We start from the raw sequence: 20,155 nt of genomic DNA, 5'->3' as shown, positions 1-20,155 counted from the left end.
TGCTAGTCAGCATAAAAGCATGTACCGCATTTGCGCACGAATGATTTCAAGGGATAGGAATTTGTAATCGATGAAGAATTTATAAACCTGGGCGAAATTACTTCAGGGAACGTTCATACCGACCAACGTATAATTATCACAAAATAACTAATATTCTATTATTAGAATACTAATTTTCCAAATATCGCACTCAAATAAGATTCAACCCTGGGATCTACTACGAGTAATTGCAACAAAGGTATCAACTAAACTACCAATTAAAAATATCTGTTCTGTATTCTTCGTCACTCAACTCTTGCCGAAGAAAGACATAAAGAAATATATCCAACAAATATAATGGCCACTACTTTTCACTCGTCTCACGAACCTAATATTATCCTACAGGAATACGATGGACTAATGACGGAATGGCAGGCGGCAGGACGCAGGCTGGCCCTCGAGATGTCGGAGCTGAAGGAATGCAGCAGTCTATCTGGCACGTTGACGCCTCTCGGTCGGCTCCTGACGGACCCCACATTGAGAAGAACGTCGAGAGATGCCGAGGAGGCGATCACCTCGCTGGAGGAACGCGCGGCACCGCTTTTGCACCTTGAGCACGTTAGGTTAGAGAGCAACAAGTCGCGTTAGAAAGCGCGCGAATCTCGCCGCAAGCAAGACACTCGCGAGGACACCGATCGATACATTACTCGAGCTTATTGTCGTTCGTTCCCGTTTCCCTCGCGCGTGTCTTTACATCCGCTCGTTCCGCTTTAATTGTCCAGCGAATCTCTCCTTCGCACGTTCATAAAATAGCTATCGACTCGCCTATTAATTTCTCGTGTCCAAGAACCGATGCTCTTCGCGGTTTCTTTGAACGACGTGCATATGCAATGATTCTCGCCGTCGTCGTTTCTTCGGAGCTCGAAGAGTTTGCTCGTAGAGTTAGGTCGCGATGGCGAATATATTTCTCAGCGCCACGTTCTACGTGGACGGGAAACCGTGATGGGGTACGTTTTATAACGATGACGATAACGTTTGTGTCGTGTTAGCGCCCACTCGCGTATGGAAGAGACGAGCAGCGGCGGGTTAGCGTTCGATGTTTCGTTAGCGATAACCTAGCCACTAGGGAATTCCTAACGGTGCGTCGCGATCACGACGCCTCTCTTTTATCTTTTCAGATTGTCGGTGAAACGCGCACGGAGATTAGTGGAGGAAGTGGGAAACGCAGCCACCAGGCTGGAATCGTCGTTCGAGACCCGACGCGCCACTATTCGGAATCTCGCGGTTCTCAGGAGCATCGAGGATCAGGCGCATGAGGTAAGTGATATTATGCAACTCCAATGATTTTTGGCTACTGAAGGTTACGTAATACTAGAGAATTTTTTGGGTCTTCCGCCTCAGATCACTTTCTATGTTCCTCTTAAAAAAATTTTGTAAAGTGAAGAAGCGATCAAAATCAAGATTTCTTTTTCTAATTTTCTGATCAGTGTGTAGGCCATCGAAAGATATGAAACGTTAGATTATATCTTCGGGGTATTACACTCAATGACTGTGAAAGTCTCGAATCTCTAAAATCTGTGTTTCTCAATTCACTCATCCGTTCAGTCGGCTATAGAAAATAAAATAGACGTCGAAAAATTCTTACCATCCAGACCAGTCAAATAGACAAAGGATTCTTTATACCTCTACTTTCACCTAAAAAAATCACATGGTTATTCAATTTCACTGATCGAAACAACTTCTGCTACTACATCCTCATCGAGCGATCCTCGTCAAATTGATCAAGACGTTTGCACCTTGTTTCCTCCACCACAGGTCCTTTCTTCTTAGAAACTCTTTCGACTTAACCTAGTTTCTCATATCTTCAACAGTTTCAAATCAAAGATTCGATCTCGTTTATGTAAAGTCATCAAATACACGTCATGTTCCAGTCTCCTGGTTGTTCCATGGTCGATGATCGTGGTGTATAAGACGCATGGAAATCGCGAGTGCGATTAGCCGTGTCCCTATTCGACACGCGGCGTTATCATGGTCATTCGCGAGGGAGTGTTTGCACATAACCGAGCATAATCGATAATGGAACGTCGCTGGGTCGTTAAACGGCCGACGACTGGGCTGGCGCTGTGGGAATCGTTCGATTATAGCGATGGATCGCGGAAGGAGGATCGAGTTTCGTAATTCTTCGCCGGGTTTTAGACGAGATGGATTGGAAGGTTACGACTGGATGTGAATGGCTCCCTCGGGGAAAAGACTTTAATGCCTGGAGCTACGTCGTGCGAACGCGTGACATATCGCGAAATAGAAGAAGATCGATGTTTCGAGATCGTCACATAGATATCTAAAAGGAGCACGTGAAAGAAAAACGAATTGTTTTGATCTCTTTTATAAAATAAGAAATTTTTTAACGAATCCTTTTTTGTTATAATTCCCTTGACATATCAAGTGTTTTTTAACAAGGTTCTACAGTATCAAATTTTTTAGTAAATTAATAGATTTCCAGAATTTGATTTTCTGTAGATAAATCTTACCTTTAGGAGATAAATGTCGCGAAACAAATGACGCAACGAGATACATTAAGTAAATTACTGTCCGTATTGGAAAATTAATCACGATCGGTGCACTCCTCCTCTCATTGTTTATAATAATCCCTCGCGGGCCGTGAATCGACGGTTAATGACCAGGCGGAACCGTGTTATTTGCGATGGTTCATTGTATTATGCTAATTAAACGTGTAATCAGTTTGTCGTACACAGAGCATGCACGTCGACGAACATGTGGCTCGACACGATTCGCGTGTACGCACGTGTGATGGTTCCGTTTCAAACGGAAACACGTGATCCTACGTGACGGAACTATATAGACGATGTAAAACGTGTTTTTCTGAATCCTGGGAATCTAGAAACTGGAATTTACCTATGGCGTGTAGTATTGACTCGTTTGTGACGTAATCTATGCGTGACCGAGATTCACGTGGTGGACCTTCGAGTATTTCTGATGACTAATTCGATGTTTCGTTTGGTCTGCTGTGACTCAATCACATTTGGTATCACAATGTTGTTACACTCGCAACTATAAATTAATAAATCACAAATTTTTATAATGTGGATAACTAAAAGAAGGATAAGAGTATGAAGTGTTTAATTTCCAGTTTTATCGATTACTATAGTATCATCTCTAAAAATTGTCACGAATGAAATTTTAGTCCATGCGAATTTTGTTTTAACGTCATTGTCGAAGCATAGCAAGCAATAACTTTTTTACTTTTCATCTAATGTGTGTTGAATAACGTCTATACTTCCTACATAAAAATCATGACTTTTCATTGACAGTGATCGATACGTTAAAATAGAATTGACAGGTTTCTAGCGTTGCATTGGCGAGGAAGAATGAGTTAAGTTTTGTGCAAATTTAGAATTCGTAACGGAATATGAACGCGATAAATCACAATATTGTTTAAAAGAAGTCGCCAGTCATGCAAGTCCAGTCATCGAATAAAATGAAACAAAGTGTTGAATGAAAATGTACTAGTTGATTTATGATCTATCGGTTAAACGTGTCAGAAGAGGAGTTATTTTTACGATCACCGATCTAAAAAAATCTTTCGGTCAACGAGGAAGTAAAACGAAAAGAAAAGAAGCGGATGATGGGCTTATTGCCGCAAGATTCACACGGTCGTGATTTGAGCAGGTTAATATCGAACATTTTGAGAAAGTTCCTGACCCTCTAATGACATCATGAGTTACCCACGTGAGCTGTACTGTCTAAAGTTTCCCATCACTTTCTTATAACTTTCATCGACGCGGTCAGTTGCTTAGTGTCGTTAAGGAGGTCAATGGCATCGATGACCGAAATCTTATCCCTGCTAAATCTCGTTACGAGATGTAGCTCGTTAACCGAAGCGTTATTTAATGGGAGAGACATGACAAAGGATATTGGACAAGGTGCTCATCCACCATATTAGTTTACGATGCCTTTGTATTTAAATAAGATATATTATTTTACATTTTACATCACGGACAATATGTTATCTTTTGCTTTTAAAATTACAAATTTTGTTTTATCTTTCATTCTAAGCATTCTCCAAAGTTCAAGTGTATTATGAATTCAAAGATTGCTATCGATTCTATCAACGGCTGATCTAAACTTTGCAACATCATACAAAGTACCGGAGATTAGATACAAAAGATTCTTTGCCGGTCTCATTATGCATGTCAACGATCTTCTCTTTTATCATAAACAAACAATTACTTTATTCACAAACCAATCACTTTTACTCACCACTGGTACAAAGTAGATCACTGAACGAATGATCTTGATAAACCATCGTGAAACATAACTACAGTCAGGATCCATCAAGCGTTCCTTGGTACGACCTCCTGGAGGTCGATGTATCGCGAGGAAATGTATAGAGAAGAGCGTGTAATCCTGGACAACGATGTTGCTTTTACGGCGAATCGTCTCGCCATATAAGTCGACGTTCGATCTTGATCGAAAGGATCTCGCGGTGGTGCCTTTTATTTCACGTGACGAACAGTGGCGCGCGTTGTTCGAGAGGCGCGAGGAAGCGCGCGCGGATTCCTTGCCCCGTCGAGAAGTGGGTCGATACCGACAATTGTTTAATTGTCCGCCAGGAGCATGGACCGCTTTCACATGTGTCTCGACGAAAATGAAAACGACGAATTTCAGAATTGGCCCTTGTTCTTTTAATAATTTGATTGCTTGAATTTCATGTTCTATAGTTCCTTCGCTACGCTTGTATCAGCCTTTGTTATCTTCTCTTGCAAGCCAAGACTTCTTTGTAAATAAAACACCCTCGTTACAGAAGTCAAACTTAATATCGTAAGGCAAGGAGTTGCGTCGCTCAAACTTTCTGTGCTTTTTAAATCGATAAAATAGAATTTCTATAGAACCATACTGTCATTAAGAAGTTTCTTAGTTTGAAGGAAACGTTCTTGATTTTCCAAAGAATCTGTAGATTTTCTTTAAGCATTTAAAATTGTTCTCTCGTGTGGCACGAAAGCAAGATCGAGACATGAAAAGTTCATGGATCGTAGAGTTATGAATGCAAGCTTCCAAAAGAATATTTTTGAATACAACAAACTTCGACAGATTTCTTGTCTTCGTATCATCAAGAACAGGCATATTCGATAATTTCCTTTAAAAAGAAATCGGTCTTGTGTCTATTAAAAACACCCACGCAGCAGATCCTTAATGGAACGCAGCCAATGTGATGGTGCGAACCGATGGAACGACGAGCTCGAGACAGCTCGAAGCGGATCAGCCCAGTGCATTCCGTTATTACGCGTTCCACTTCGATCGCAACAACCACCTTCGTCCTCGAGGTTGCCCTCGACGTTGACTCGCCTGCGAGCGCCGTATTTGGTTCACGGAAATAGCACGCGTGTACACTGGTCGCTTGCTATGGCGAGGAGGAGGAGTCGAAGAAAAAAAGAAGAAGAAAAAAGCGTGGAAACGAAGAAGAAGGATCAGAGGCGGACCGATCGGGCTCGAATTAATTGCCATAACACCGGTTCCTCCCTCTCGACGAGCGTCACGTACGTATTCTCCTCTCTGGGAAAGTGTGTTGAATGCTACAATGAATCTTCGTTGTTCTGAGCAGATTCCTTGCGGTTCGTTTGCTCTTTCTACTGACGTGTATTGATAGGTGACGTGGTTCTTTCTGCCGAGCAGGACAACGAAACGGGATATCTTTGCGTATCGTTAAATGGAAAATTGTAACGTAAGATACTAGATCCTTTATCTTCTCTAAAGTACTTTATTAAGATATCACTTATATACCGATATAATGTGGAGGAAAAGCATGAAGAAATTTTTCTCCTTTCATACTAATTATTAAACTGCGGATTTCCATGCATTTATGAAAGATTTACGTAGACAGACTTCAGATTGTAGGAAGTTAATTTATAGGAAGATGAAGAACTTATTACCGTGTAAGGAAGGTGCTTGTAATGTTAATTAATAGTCATACGTTCATTTAATGATCAACATCTAAATGAAGAAAAGTAGCTTCCGATTTTAGTAGATCTTCAATTTAACACCTGTGAACCAGGAAAGCTTCCTGATCTCTTCGGAATACCGCACGTCAGTAATACACACGTTATATTGGAATATCGATATCGAGGAAGCACAGCGAAACTCAGCCAGTTTCCCCATTTGCCCGTGACTTTTACACTCAATTACATGCGATGGATTGAAACCACGTCACGTTTCACGTTTACCCGTACTTTCCACTAAGTATCGACTTGCTAGCCGGTATTAGAGCTTCTTAGACTGACGATTACGCGGCGTCGCTCGAGATTCCGATCGAAACGTGAGGCTTTCGAAAGGAACCGCCTTCCACTGCTCGTCACGCACGGCCTTCCGATTTTCTGGCGAACGGATCATACTAAATGCACCCAGTTCCCGATACGACGATGCGAAGAAATCGAACTTTCACGCTGCCATCGGTTTCCGATCAAATAATCACAAACAACAATACTAAGCGCAGTCCTACGCCTCTCGTAGACGATGTCTTCAAATTTTACTTGCTGCGAAAGTTATGGAAATATTTCTTCAGGTAAGGAATGAAAGTGAATGCTATTCTTTCTTAAGATTTTCTGCATTTTTCTTGAGTCTTTAAAAGTTCTATTAGCCTCCATTGCAATTACTTTTGTATATCTATGACAGAAATTCTAGTTCAATGATAACGCGTGAAATCGAACAACATTCTATCATCTTCGACGTATACGAGACACACTTTGTGAAAGATTATTGACGATAACCGCGACAAGCTGGTCAGAATGAAAAATCCGTTTACGATGCAATAACGCGATGAATAACGTAGACTTACAAGTCTTTGTCCGTGGTTGGATTCAAAGATGATGAGCCCTGAGGAATCGACGAGCGCGTGCTGCATTGCCCGTTCATCTCGTAATGATAGGAAATGCGCCGATTTCTCGGACTATTAGAGGGATCGTTAGCGTGAACGTCCTATTTCACGGTTGGATATCCGTGTCCACAATGATGTACACGCTAGATTCCGCCTCGACTTGTGTGCGAGACTCGTTCTTTTTCCAGATTACGCCGTGCCGTAGTATCTCTCGAATCGGGTGAAATTTTCCAAGGTTTTATAAAGATTGAGAAGCGAAGAATTTGATATTAAGATATAAACCATTCGAACCTTTGTACTTTATATATTGTAATAAATTTGAAAAGAAAAACAACTTTAGGAAGTTTTTTCTTTACTATGTAATGAGCAGCAAGTACAGAAAAATTCCCCATCAAGATTCTATTCATCTTCGAAACCAATTTTCTCTGAAAACTCGAGAATACAGGAGAAATTTCTTCAAATTGAAGAAAAAGAAAAAATTGTCTTTCCAATCCCTAACTTTCTAGATAACAATCGATATCGATATTCTAATTGGCTATTTGTCATCTATCAAATATTTAGCCATATCCATCATTATATTAAGTAACAAATTTAAGATTTGCACTATAATGACTCACGAGGATCTCAGACTTAATTTCTCTGGCTAAAAAATTACAGGAGGCGGCTTCTTTCCATCAGATAAAGCAGCCGAGTGCTTTTCTCTGCAACAAACTGGTCCCATGCACTCGTTCATCTATGATAGAAAATGACATTCCTATTGTATTCACGTGACCTAATTCCGCCGTAAAAGTGGATCAAGTTATCCATAATTTGGTTGGTCCTTCTTAAACGTGTCAATTTACGAAACGTTGTCCAGACTTCAATGAATGGGCAATTGAATTTTTCCACGGACGATACGCAATACACGATTCCTTGTTGTCTGTCGATCGTGCAAGATTGATGAACGCATGACGCGGTATTGATCGCGACCAAAGAACCGCGCTAAAGACGAACGCGTGCAGCTCGCGATCAAAGGGATCCTCGTGTTCGTTTTATTTGTCGGAGATTTATGCGCCTCGAGGGCCGTAGATGCGATCGATTGAAATTAATCGAACGTGTCTAAGCACCTGACGAATGATCGATACGAGATTGGACGTCGAACGAAGAACCTCGTCCTGGTAATGCTCCTTGATGAACGACGCTGTAATGAGTGTCGTTACGTTGCCCGTTTTCTTTTTGTTCCGATCGATGCCATTTGCATTGAAAATCTTCGTCATCTTCAACGTGTAGGCACGCCATCGCGCGTTGTTTCTCAAGTGTCGATTTCACTCCCTTCATAAATATCATGTTAACGTGGCAGGACTTAGATGATGAACTAACAAAAAATTAGCACTTACAGTGCCGTTTTTCCCACTTAATGCAACCTAATCCGCCTTTCGTAATAATTTTCACAGAAGCTCTTTAAGCTTCGCGGATTATGACAATCCTCTTACACTCGATATTTAGGACTCTGTATCTATTAACCTTGTGTCTGATCAATTCGATTCATTCTACTTGAATCTCTGTTAAGATTCTCCTCATAGAACACGGAATTCTCTTAAATTTTTCTACAAAATAATGCCGTTCTTTTATCCCAATAAATTTTGTATTCTATTCTTCTGATGCTAAACGATCGTAACAGTCAACATTTTAAAAACGATTGTCCAACAAAACAACAATCGCTATTGATTTTCTAATTGGGTGTTTGTCATCTACCAAATATTTAGCCATATCCAACATTATATTAAGTAACAAATATAAGATTTGCACTATAGTGACATACGAGGATCTCAGACTCAATTTCTCTGGCTAAAAAATTGCAGGAGGCGGCTTCTTTCCATCAGATAAAGCAGCCGAGTGCTTTTCTCTGCAACAAACTGGTCCCATGCACTCATTCATCTATGACCGCGTTTACAACGCGTATCAACACGGTCTGGGTTGGTATGGCTTTCAGAAGACCTCTGGCTGCTTCGTCCCCGCCTCTTATCTAGCCATTGTACGCTCCCTCATTGTTGCATGCCGTTTTCGCAATGTCGCGTTCCCGCCGCCACAGCCACTCCGCTTCGTTACGTAACCAACGCCGCTGCTTTTCCCTTTCGAAGATTTTCCCTCCGATATACAGATTCATACAATTGCTTCCAGAGCCATACGTTTTGAATGTTATAAGGTTGGGTTGGGACGGGGTGGCTATGAAAATTTCATAGACTCTCTTTGTATTTACAATGTTTGCATTTCGATGAATGTGTATTGTGATGAAAAATATGCTATCTAATAACATTTGAGAATATTAAGTTCTTTTTGAGGAATATGTAAGAATTTAGAGTTATTAAATAGTCAATTTCCTGTAACAATAACTTCTGAATACTATATTATTCTTGATGCATTAATTAAGTATCCTTGATGCATTAATTAAATATCCTTGATGCATTAATTAAAGATTAACAGCAACATACGAAACCCAATTCAAAGAAAATCTAAGAAAAGCAGGGGCAAAGATTCAACTATCATCACAATGTGCCAAGTTCTAATAAAAATATTCGCATCATTGTGATTTATTAGCAAAGAAATGGAGCCGAAGAGCCGTTCTGCGTTTCGCAAAGTATCAGTTGCGTAGAATGCGACACGAAGAACGCATCCGCGAGGTCTGATACCATTGTCGGTGGAAAGCGCATGCAAACAAGCCCGCAGGGACCTTTTCTACGTGTCATAACGCCTTATAGGTAGAATTCCTGCCGGCATTTCCTGTCGGGTTGACGGCGAACCTTTCCTTCTCCCATTTGCTCCTTCACTAGACGGTTTATCGTTTCCACGAAAGAGCCCACAAAGGACAGGATGTCCACGGGTCATTGAGACTCCTTTCAGTGGATTCTATTCGCCGCCGTCTATACCTATCCGCCGATGTTTCCCACCGTGTGTACGCAGAATTCATTTCTGAGGTGTTTTCAGCTTTCGTGGAAGTAACAAAATGCCGGTTTCATCTTTCCCCGACTGATTATGTTTTCTCGAATTTAATTAAACGATCTAAGTATGAAAGCACTTGCACACGGTGGTGGTGGTAGCAGAGCAGGATCATCGAGAATCGAGATCTCGTGGTTAGATAGGTCGCACCGGTTGATCGTGATCAGGATGTTTTCTGAAAATTAGTGGGCAATTAATTCGATTAATGCTCGCAATTAATTTTGTCTGTTCAGGACTGGTTTAATTGAGTCGTCGCGTAAAGGAGAAACTAGTTAACATCGACTTCCGTGGTTCGAGATATTTGAAATTTAAAAGGAATGCAATAGAAGCTTCTGCTAACGTCACTGGTCGCAAATCATCGTTTTGGATTCATATTCCGCAATTTGAATTTTCATGTCGTAAATATCACACCAAATCTCTGCTTTGATTCTGTCAACGTAGGTAATTAATTACTAATCAGTTAACTGCGAATCTTCATGCATTTAGAGGAAATTGAAAAATGCAAAAATATGTAGATAAGACAGATAAAAACATTTTCTTCCAGAGTTTCATTTTCGTGAATTTTAATGGCCCGTGATTCCAAATATGAAATTGCACAAACATGCAGTCTACTCATCGCTATATCAGAATCTCACAATTCTCAACTCTAATTCTTATCTACCAAATATCATCCCGAACTTACAAATGAATTACTATCGCTTCTAACGCGTTTAACTTGGCCAAAAATAGACGAGGTTACCTGTTACCTTATATCATGAATATCTTGCGTCTTAATTAAAAAAGTTCTGCACCTTCAAAGGGGTGGAGACGTCGACCGTCAAAAACAACCCCCGTGGCGCTCTGTGATACCGGTAAAACACGTAGGAAAACGGTGAAATTGCGTGACTGTCGACTATTGGATAAGAAAGCTGGCTCGTGCCATTAGGCCAAACACGAGTTATCAGTATTATCCCGAGAGGTCGTAGAATCAACTTCCGGAGTAGTCGCGGGACACCGACATGCCGGTCTGGCGAGGGTATCGAGTGTCTGCCACGGCGCAATTAGAACGAAAAGGAAGGTTAATGGGATTAGCGTGGAAGGCCAGCGTGAATTTTCCAGTAACGGAGTCTCGGTGCTGTTGTTCGAATAAGAGTCGAGATCGTACCATGGGGAAATCGAGAACAATGATCGGTGCAGTTTGTCTGGGAAAGGGTATTAGGTGGATTTTTAGAGAATGGGGAGACTTTAATTGCCGATGGTGGTAAGTACGATTGGGATTGTACGTTTATAAGTATCAGGTATACTCGGATAGGATCGGGAATATTTTACGATTATCGAGAGCTAATGGAAGCTACTTCAATTGGTTGGAATATCGTTGGAGCAAAAAAAGTACTTAATGTAGCAATGTTTTACGCCGTTTGTTTTAAGTAATTTTAAAATACTGTTGCAATAATGTGAAATTCCATCTGTATGGTTATTCAACAATCTCTAAAGAATGCTTAATTGAGTTTCACCGCTCAGCTGATTTCACGCGAGAAAAAGTTACCAATTGCTATTATGCCGTTGCAAATTTAAATTAAAACAAGCAATCAGAAGTTTAATCGCTCGAATGATCCATCAGAAAGAACGCTGTTACGATATGTTTTCAATGGATCTTAAGGAAATATACTAAATGTTCCGCGCAAAGAAGAAACAACGTTTGAAAGAACTCTTTGACTCGACCAAGTCTGAAATAATAACGACCAGCAGTGGCACGGTCGAACATGGTGGCCCTTAAACGCGCGTTCGAAGGGGAGACGGTCGTTTATGATCCGGCCGTTTATTGCGTCGACGATCTAGACCCTGTGTACGAAGAACGGTTGTAGAACCGCGGGTAACCGCGAACGGGCTGTATAATTTGCCAATTATTGCTAATTGAATGGCATAAACGGCACGGCAGGCCGAGACATTTAATTATCGGCTTACCAGGACTTCCCACGTTATTGGATCTCGCGAGTGGCGACCTCGCGAGAAAAACCATGCGCCCAGCCGCCTTGGTAATCCACCTTTAGTGCCGCTAATACCCTGTGACTGATTTAAAGTTCGTTTATCATCGAGTCACACAAATGTACGCATGCACTTGTATAAGTACATAAAAAGGTCGAGAGAAGGAGAAGGATGGAGAATGACGAGAGAGGCTGGCAAGTCGATGGACGAACAGAGACCGGACTATTACTCCAAGAAGTTATGGTTATAGATTATCGCTGGACAGAGAGAGGACGAAGAATCGTACAACCGTTAGGAGAGATTGAGAGATTCTCGCCGTTGGAAAGTGGCTAGCGGAGAAAGAGTTAAAGGTTGAACCGGAGAAAATAAACGAGAAGAGAGGAAGACGGAGATAACGTAATCGTTGGTTAATTCGTTGACGATCGTAGTTCGTCAAGCGTCGAAACGTGTACGCGCCGGCAATTAACTTCGTAATCAGGCGTAAAGCCGATAGGTCTGTGCGCCTATCCAACAGAAATATACGATTACAGATCGAAATACACTGTATGAGAGCAAGAGAGATGGTTCGATTAACGTTTGTTCGGTCGCTTTATGAAACCTCGATCGTAATTCTGTCGCTTTCCCTGAAACTGACCGGCACGCTATTTAGGCGAGAGCCGAGTTTCAAATAATAAATCGAGTTGCGCGTGCCTCGCCAGTGGATGCTGTCTGGAACACGAGAGCTTCAATTCTCCACTCGGTCTGAATAAATATTGATTCGCCGATCGATGCGCGCCAGGCAACTTTGTGCAGTCTGTGATCGTATTGTACTCTATTTTCCCGTCAATTTTAACTTTTAGATCCGTGTTTATTGCATTGAGTTACTTATTACGCAGTATATAAATCATTTGGACGGTCATCGTAGAAGACTTTTATTGTAACGAGAACTTTTCGAATTATTCTATCCTCCGTATCTTTCACTAAGTGTAATTTTCACTAAGAGACTGAAAATCGGAAGCAGTAAATAAGTAAAACTATGTCGTGCGTTGTTCAAACATATTCTCCGAGCAGATAAAGCATTCAACCTCGTTGTATGGAAAATCAGAGGAAATCGTAAAGCACAAAGTCCCGTGGAAAGGTTCGCTGCGTAACCTGTTGTCCTAAATCAAGCGGAACGATGCTACTTTCAAGACGAATTCCGCTTTCGCGCGTGCATCTCGTACGCGAAAACGGGAAAGAGCGGTCAGATAAATAGCGAAGTACCGCGAGAAAGAAGTCTTCTCAGAGGCTCACACGTATACACGTAAACTTGTACGACGATACGGGGGAGAAGATCGAGCGCCACGAGCGAAGATGCTCGCAAGATAGATCTCGTAGGTAAAAGAGGGCGAAATCCTGGAGCGAACGCGGCTCGATCCATGGATCACGTTCGCTACCAATGCTCGAGAGCGTAACCTCGCGGGCCTTCTATCGCACGTGTACACGCCGTGTAAATATTTGTATGATGCACGGCCTGAACCACTCGTATCTTAACAGAATCTTTGCCACGCCGTGTACACATATAATCTCCGGTTGATATCTCGCCGAGCAAAACGCTCCACCGTCCCGGGGAATAAGATCGTTTTCAAACGTGTCCCGAAGGATGAAGTATCGACTCGACCCGCGCCTCGCCCAGTTTCTGTGAGAATTCGCCTCGACCTCCAGAGCTGCATCTTCAAGATGCTCCATTTTCAAGCGGGGAATTTAAATGGCAATGTGGATCGAATACAACGCGTAATGTGTTCGAACAAAATTTTCCAAAGTTTGAATATTATCTTTATCGAGACGTTTTCGATGTCACCTTGCTGTCTTACGATAGAGTAGACAGATTATTTGTATAATTTAATAAAATGAAAAATTAACAGAGAATTTAAAAGTAAGGGTTGATATAAATAATTAATAAAAATGGGGAATTAATATAGAAGATTAATTTCTTCGCTTATCTTTCGTAGAAAGAAAATTCTCTCTGAAACTCTGTAATTGTTTGATGATTTCCATTAGTAATCGTAAAAAATGAGAAATATGAAAATTCCAAATATTTCAATCGTCTAAATTGTTTCAAATTCTCAAACAAGCATCGCGTTCTCTTAATATTATATCCTAAAGTTAATGCTTGATACAAGGTATCTATGGAACATGATGTGAAGAATGCCGACACGTCATCGTCCAATTTTTCGTTTTAATTCCCACATATTTCGGCCGCGTGCCGCTAAAATATGCGAGGAACACGGTGGATCGCGCGTTGGAATGGCGGCTTAATGTCGGCGAAATATCGGCGAGATTATTCGGTCGGGCTTGATTGGAGATGAGCAAACTCGATAAGCGGGCTGAGTCCCCGCGAAAGAATTTTCAGGTCTGGGAGCAGGTGTCGTGTACCGGGCAACCTGTTTCACCGCGTCGAGAGAAAACGACGAAACAGCCAGCCTGCCGCCTTCTACGATGCCCTGCTCTCGTATTCAAATTCCCTCCAGCCCAGCCGACAACAGACTGGGACGAATCGACGATGAATGACGTTAAATGTTGGGTTACACTCCAGTGAACGTTTCGTCTCCCACCTTTCTTTTTTTCTTTTATTTTTTTTTTTTTTTTTTGAGGTGATTTTAAATTTCGTATGGAGGAATTTTGATTGTTTCTTTTTTCCGTTTCTTCATTGAAAGAGCTCTGTAATTAAGCTTACTCTATAATTAAGGAAGACATTGTAACCAATCCAAAATTTTATGAACCGAGGAACGATCATTTTCTTCTATGTTGATTTTTATCGTTTCAATTTAACTAGAAGGGATGCGAAATTTTAATATCTTTGCGAAACAAATCTTAGTGAAAAAAATACTCACCTTTCCTGCGGTTTTTCCGATGATTTCGTGAAAGTAATATTGTGGTTGTATGATGACTTCGTCCACATCTTCCTGGTCATGAATTAGCGGTTTCTGTCCCGGAAATCGTCTGAAATTCATACGAGTGTGGTAGCGCTTTCGACGAAATTGATGTCGATATCCTTAATTCGGTTGGATCCTGTAAAGATCCTTCGACTGCCATCGACAGAGTCGTTCACTTGAACGGAAGCTGCGTTTTATCTTGCGATTCGAAATATAACGAGAGATTGGATATCGATAAATTTCGATTATTCGTTCCTCTTTCAATTTTCTGCCTATTTATCTTCTTCATTTACAATACGAGGCCACGTTCGTACTGCGAATTATAATTCTGACATGAGAAATGTTATATGCAGCTATTATATATTTCCTTCTACCTTAACTCGAACAATTAAACAACTCTATCGTACTCGTTGAACAAGTCATTAAACAAATCTCGAGATAACGAATTGAATATTATCCGCCAGCTATCAACGTTCCGATCTCCACTGGATATCGCATTTATCTCTAAAACTGTTGAACGAAAGTAGCTATAGTGGCTGGCAAAAGTATTTTAACGCTTATAGAAACTTTGCGTGAATACAATAATATAGATATATATTTGAGATTATCATTCATGTTGTGTATAATTTTTTACTTACTGCGCTTCTTGTCACTAGCTGTACGTTTGTATTGAATGAATTGTAACTTTTATGTATGTACTCTCATATTGATTCGAAATAATGTGAGTAACGTTTCATTACAATGTCAATGAAATTTCAGAATGAAAGGGATGAAAGAAAAAAAGAAAGAAATCAGGTTGAGAAACGATTAATCTAATTCGAAACTTAAGTCTGGACATTGGAAATCAGGATACAGCGCAAGGCTGGAACTTTCTCTGAAAATCGGGCGAACAGCGTCGATCTCGGAACGTTATCGAGGCTACGTGACAATCGATCGGCAGGAGTCCGCTCCACGATCGATTCTTTGTCCAGCTTCGCGACGATAAGCCGCGTCGAATCACGAGACGTTGACTGCAACTGATTTTGCAACGACTCTTAAGCCTCTCGCATAAATTATACGCGCGTCTCTGTTCCTCTATCCCGACTTGTCTATTACGAAACACGATCACTGTCTTTGTTCCTCTAGTTCGCTCTAACAACTGTAGTCATCGCGATGTGACTTTTATTACCGTGTCTTAACCTCTGGCACCGGGTACACCGGCCCCAGTCGACTTTGTCGCACGAGTTTCACGCGTTTGCGACACCCTTGCACTCGCGATCGAACCAGATTCTTGATCGTCGATGGGAAAACTGGTTGACGATCGAAAGTTACGACTTTCCTGGGTTGCCGTCGATGAATCATTTTGCAATTTGTAGAGAAGAAGGGATTACTGTCTTTCCTTGCTTTCTTTTGCTGATCGCTTTCCTATATCTCTGTCCAATAAATTCTGTTCAGCTGTCATTCACTCATCAGCCAATTTATTCTTAAAAACAGAAACATCCGTCATTTTCTCCATATCGTCACCTATTACCGAGCCATTGCCAACGTCGCACCATCAAACTCACACTGGAGATTCGATATCAACGAGTGAGTCACCAAGTTCCACTGACGTTCCGAAGGAACGCGGATCGGTCGACTGGTTCCCGGAACGCTCTGGTATGCTAATTGCGATCGTCTTGCGTACTCGAGCACTCTCGAGCATTGTCGTATGCGTGCACAGCGTGTACACGCACGTTGATCGAGTCGGTGCATCGTTCCACCTCGTACGCCCTTATGCTCTTTTTCTCCACTTCTCGCTACCTTCTCCGCCTCTCTGTTGTCGCTCTCGCGGTAGAGAACACGTGGAAGCGCGGAACTCGTTCTAAGGGTGCGGTTACGACATTGTAAACCGATCGAGATCGCGTTCACGCGTCACGTGACCGCGACTAACGATCCCGCGGAAACGTCTAACTCACCTCGTTAATTACGAGCGTATGTTGTCGAACGAATGATGGAGAAACGATCCTAGCAGGTGTGATTAATTGCATCGTCTTTGGATTTTAATCCTAGTATACCGATTCTAGCAACCAAGTATTCGACTTCTTACCTGTGTATAAGAAATATCTATTTTGTCGATATATTCGTACATGATTGATTCTATAGACTTTCCATTCTTTGGATACTTTTGCGTTTAAAATTGCGCAAACGTTTTAAATAAGTTTTAAATTTGAAACTTCCAATTTAGTTATACATTCGTTGAATAACAGAATTTTGATCGCTTGGATAATGGCTGAAACAATGGTTAGATATATTCTGAAGGAGATCTAAAGATAATCGTGTGTTTCGTTTTTCCTATTATGGATTTACGAAAAAGGAAATTCCTTTGGGATATCTTGATTACCAAGGGAAACGACTATATAGGGAGAACATAAAGCGGTAAGGGATTTAGTGGTTCGTCATTTGGACTAGCCAGCAGGGTCCTGTTTTAAACGTTTTCGAGATGAAGCAATTTAGAAAACAGGATCTCTCGAGGATAGGTATTATACGAGACAATAGAACACGTAACCTATATCACTGGTATTCTGAAATATGAAACCTCCTGGGAGCATCACATTCGATCTTCGAATTATCTTCTTACCTTTATCTTCACTCTTTGACCGCGAGAGCTCTCGTCTACCGTCAGGATCTTCTGATTAAATCTTTCTTCTTGATATACGGTTGTGTAAATACGAAGTGTGATTGTTTTCTGACCGTTCATTTTCATCATCGCATCACTAATTACCTACTATCCTTTGTGTATTTTTCACACGTTTCGCTATATCGGTTTCGCTGCCTGATTCTTCTTGACAGGAGATTTGCATACATTTCCTCGCTATTCCGAGACATTTTTTTAACAATATTTTACAACTAATTTTAAATTCTCGACTCGAAAGGAAGATTCGTTACAGACAAACTGTATGTGGAATTTTAAGTGAAATTACATATGAAACTAAAGTTTCTAAAAAATACAACTTTCATCGTATTGACAAAATAATAACAGCGAGGCATTGAGAATATGGTAATGCAAAAACCATAAAACATTTAAAAGACGAATATAAAAAATGCGAACACAGTTATTTATGTAGCAGTGACCAATAATTGCAAAATTCTTAAAATCGCAAGGAAACATTTTTTTCTGTGCACCTTACCCAATCCCGATCTATCTTTCCAAACTTCCAAGAAACTATTTCAAGATAAACCACACTCTCTAAAAACATTGTGCAGAACGCGAGGAACGCGTCGTGACAAATTTTTCGCGCGAGCCGCATAGTCGATGCGGGGAATCTCGAGGCGAATTCCACCGATGCTAATCGCGTCTGATCTCTCCGTTGGAGCCGGCTTCTTCTCTACAGTCGGCTCTTATCTATCTGGCATCTGTGTGTTCGGTTATAGACGAAACAGCGTGTGTACATATGGGTACTCGGTCCCAATCTGCGGCAGGTATCTCTCTGATTCGCGAGCGGAGATAATCCGCGGTTATGTGTCTCCGCGCGACACACTTATTCAATTAAATCGACGACGATACACCGGACCGAATATACCGGGTACGATCGAGCGGTAACCTACATCGTGGGCCCGATTAATTGCATTCTAATAAATGAATAGATACCCGGTGATATTTATGATGATACGCCTCACGTGACGGGTGAATTGTTAATTGAACGTCCGGAGAATAATCGAATATCGTGGTTTATGGTGTACCCGGTGGCGAAGATAATTGGGTAGAGACAGAGATTTGTGTTTCGTTGGGAAGATTGAAGAGATTTTTTATAGACGAGATGTGTGTGAAATTCTAACTGAAGATAGAAGTTGCAAGTTGGAAGGTCGAAGGTAGTTTGAATTTTGTTCAGAATACGACGACGACTTTTGCTAAATTGTAATTCCTGCGATTCGATGTTTTAAGACAAGCGGTTGAACTGTTCGAAGGTGCAAACTTTAAAAGAAATCTTATAGTTCAATGAACGTCGACGGATTTTGTATTTTCAAAAGAAGTAAGTAAAAGACTTAAAACTGCAATTGTATCGTACGAACGTATAGATGAAATTTGCAGATCTCGTTAATAAGAGAGCAGCGATTCGGTTTCACGGTATTTAAAGGATTCGAGAAAAAGTGTTTCAATGTACAAAAGTACAACCTGTTCATCGAACAGCATTGATTTTAGCCTCGAGGCGGTCTCTTTACAATTCCTTTTCATCCATCGGTTCGTGAGGTGAGCGGCACATGACCATGCTGTGAAATTACTTTTACACGGTGTTCGAAAATAATTAGGAGACACGGTGTTTTCAGGTGTAGCTTAGGAAAACATAGCGAACGTTATAAATCAAATCACTTGTAACGTACGAACAAAGTTACTTAAAAAACTTCGTCTATGCCACTATGTGCGAAGTACAGTAATTACTGGTAAATTTCAATTCATTCCAGTGACTACCACAATCTAGTTACATAAGCGTCGAATAATGACAAAGTCAATCGAGTAACATACTCATAATTCTTAAAAACCATTAAGCACAAGCCTCTATACCATCGAGTCTCGCTATTAGTTCGTTCGAATAAGGAAAAACGTTTGAAACGTTTCTGTCGGGACGTAAAACGAACAAATGCAATTAGAACCTTCGAATCTGTTAAATACGTTAGAAAAGTTGTTAACTCATCGAAAGACTCGAATATTAGCCACTTTAGCGAATTATGATGGGTTCTTGGATCTCGTGGTACCGTGATTGGTGAAGATTCAGCCGGACGGACGAAGATCCTTATTACAGGAAATAGCTTCGGAGTCAGTCGTGTCATTAAGTATGCAAGTCGCGGCCACAGGCACGGCTCTACCTCCGGGAACGTCTGTGCAACGTCGAAAACTTCTAATCTACCAGCTAGGATACACCTCCTCGATCGTTTATTTCTTCACGTTCTCGCTCTATCCTGGAAATAATTATACGCTATTGATCGTTATTGAGCGACTCCAATAGCCCGGAGCTTTTTTGTCCGATTCGTTCCATTCCGTTCCCTCCGCTAGATATAATACATAATCATTTATATTATTTATACGTTTCGTTCGAACTCATTTTCATTGCTTCAAGATTGCTGTTTTTTATTCGTATATGTTAGATGCAAGTATTTAGATGTGCGAGTAATATGGTGTAATTGTATGTAAATATTTGATTGATACATTTTTCGTTTTAATCTTGATACTTAATTCACCAGTATATACCAACTATGGCTAACGTGCCGTTTCGTTTACGTATTTGCACTTAATTAGACTTCGACCTACAGCCACAAGCTTGGTTACGTTCAGTCTGTCTCGAGCCGTCATGAATGCCGGAACGAAATAATATCGGTGAAACGAAGTAGTGTTTGTGTAATTAATCTCAACTACATACATTTATCGTAATTAATAAATTCAAATTGATACCCTTCGGACTTCAACGGTGTGAAATTTTAAGTAAAATTAAATAAGCAG

At 40.9% G+C, this 20,155-nt stretch overlaps 1 protein-coding gene across 4 annotated transcripts in view; it reads left to right on the top strand.

Annotated features, from left to right (window-relative positions):
- LOC139994041 (uncharacterized) overlaps positions 1-20,155 on the top strand; it is a 303,249-nt gene that overhangs the window by 216,564 nt on the left and 66,530 nt on the right. For all 4 annotated transcript variants that reach the window (XM_072016334.1, XM_072016324.1, XM_072016315.1 and 1 more), the window contains exons 11-12: positions 385-602; positions 1,158-1,296. In XM_072016334.1, coding sequence (XP_071872435.1) covers positions 385-602; positions 1,158-1,296 — 357 coding nt within the window. The remainder of the gene's footprint in view (positions 1-384; positions 603-1,157; positions 1,297-20,155) is intronic.

This window comes from Bombus fervidus, chromosome 2 (assembly GCF_041682495.2).
Source record: "Bombus fervidus isolate BK054 chromosome 2, iyBomFerv1, whole genome shotgun sequence".
Taxonomy (NCBI): domain Eukaryota; kingdom Metazoa; phylum Arthropoda; class Insecta; order Hymenoptera; family Apidae; genus Bombus; species Bombus fervidus.
Note: the sequence above shows the minus strand (reverse complement) of the source record. Positions and strands in the feature narration are given on the sequence as shown.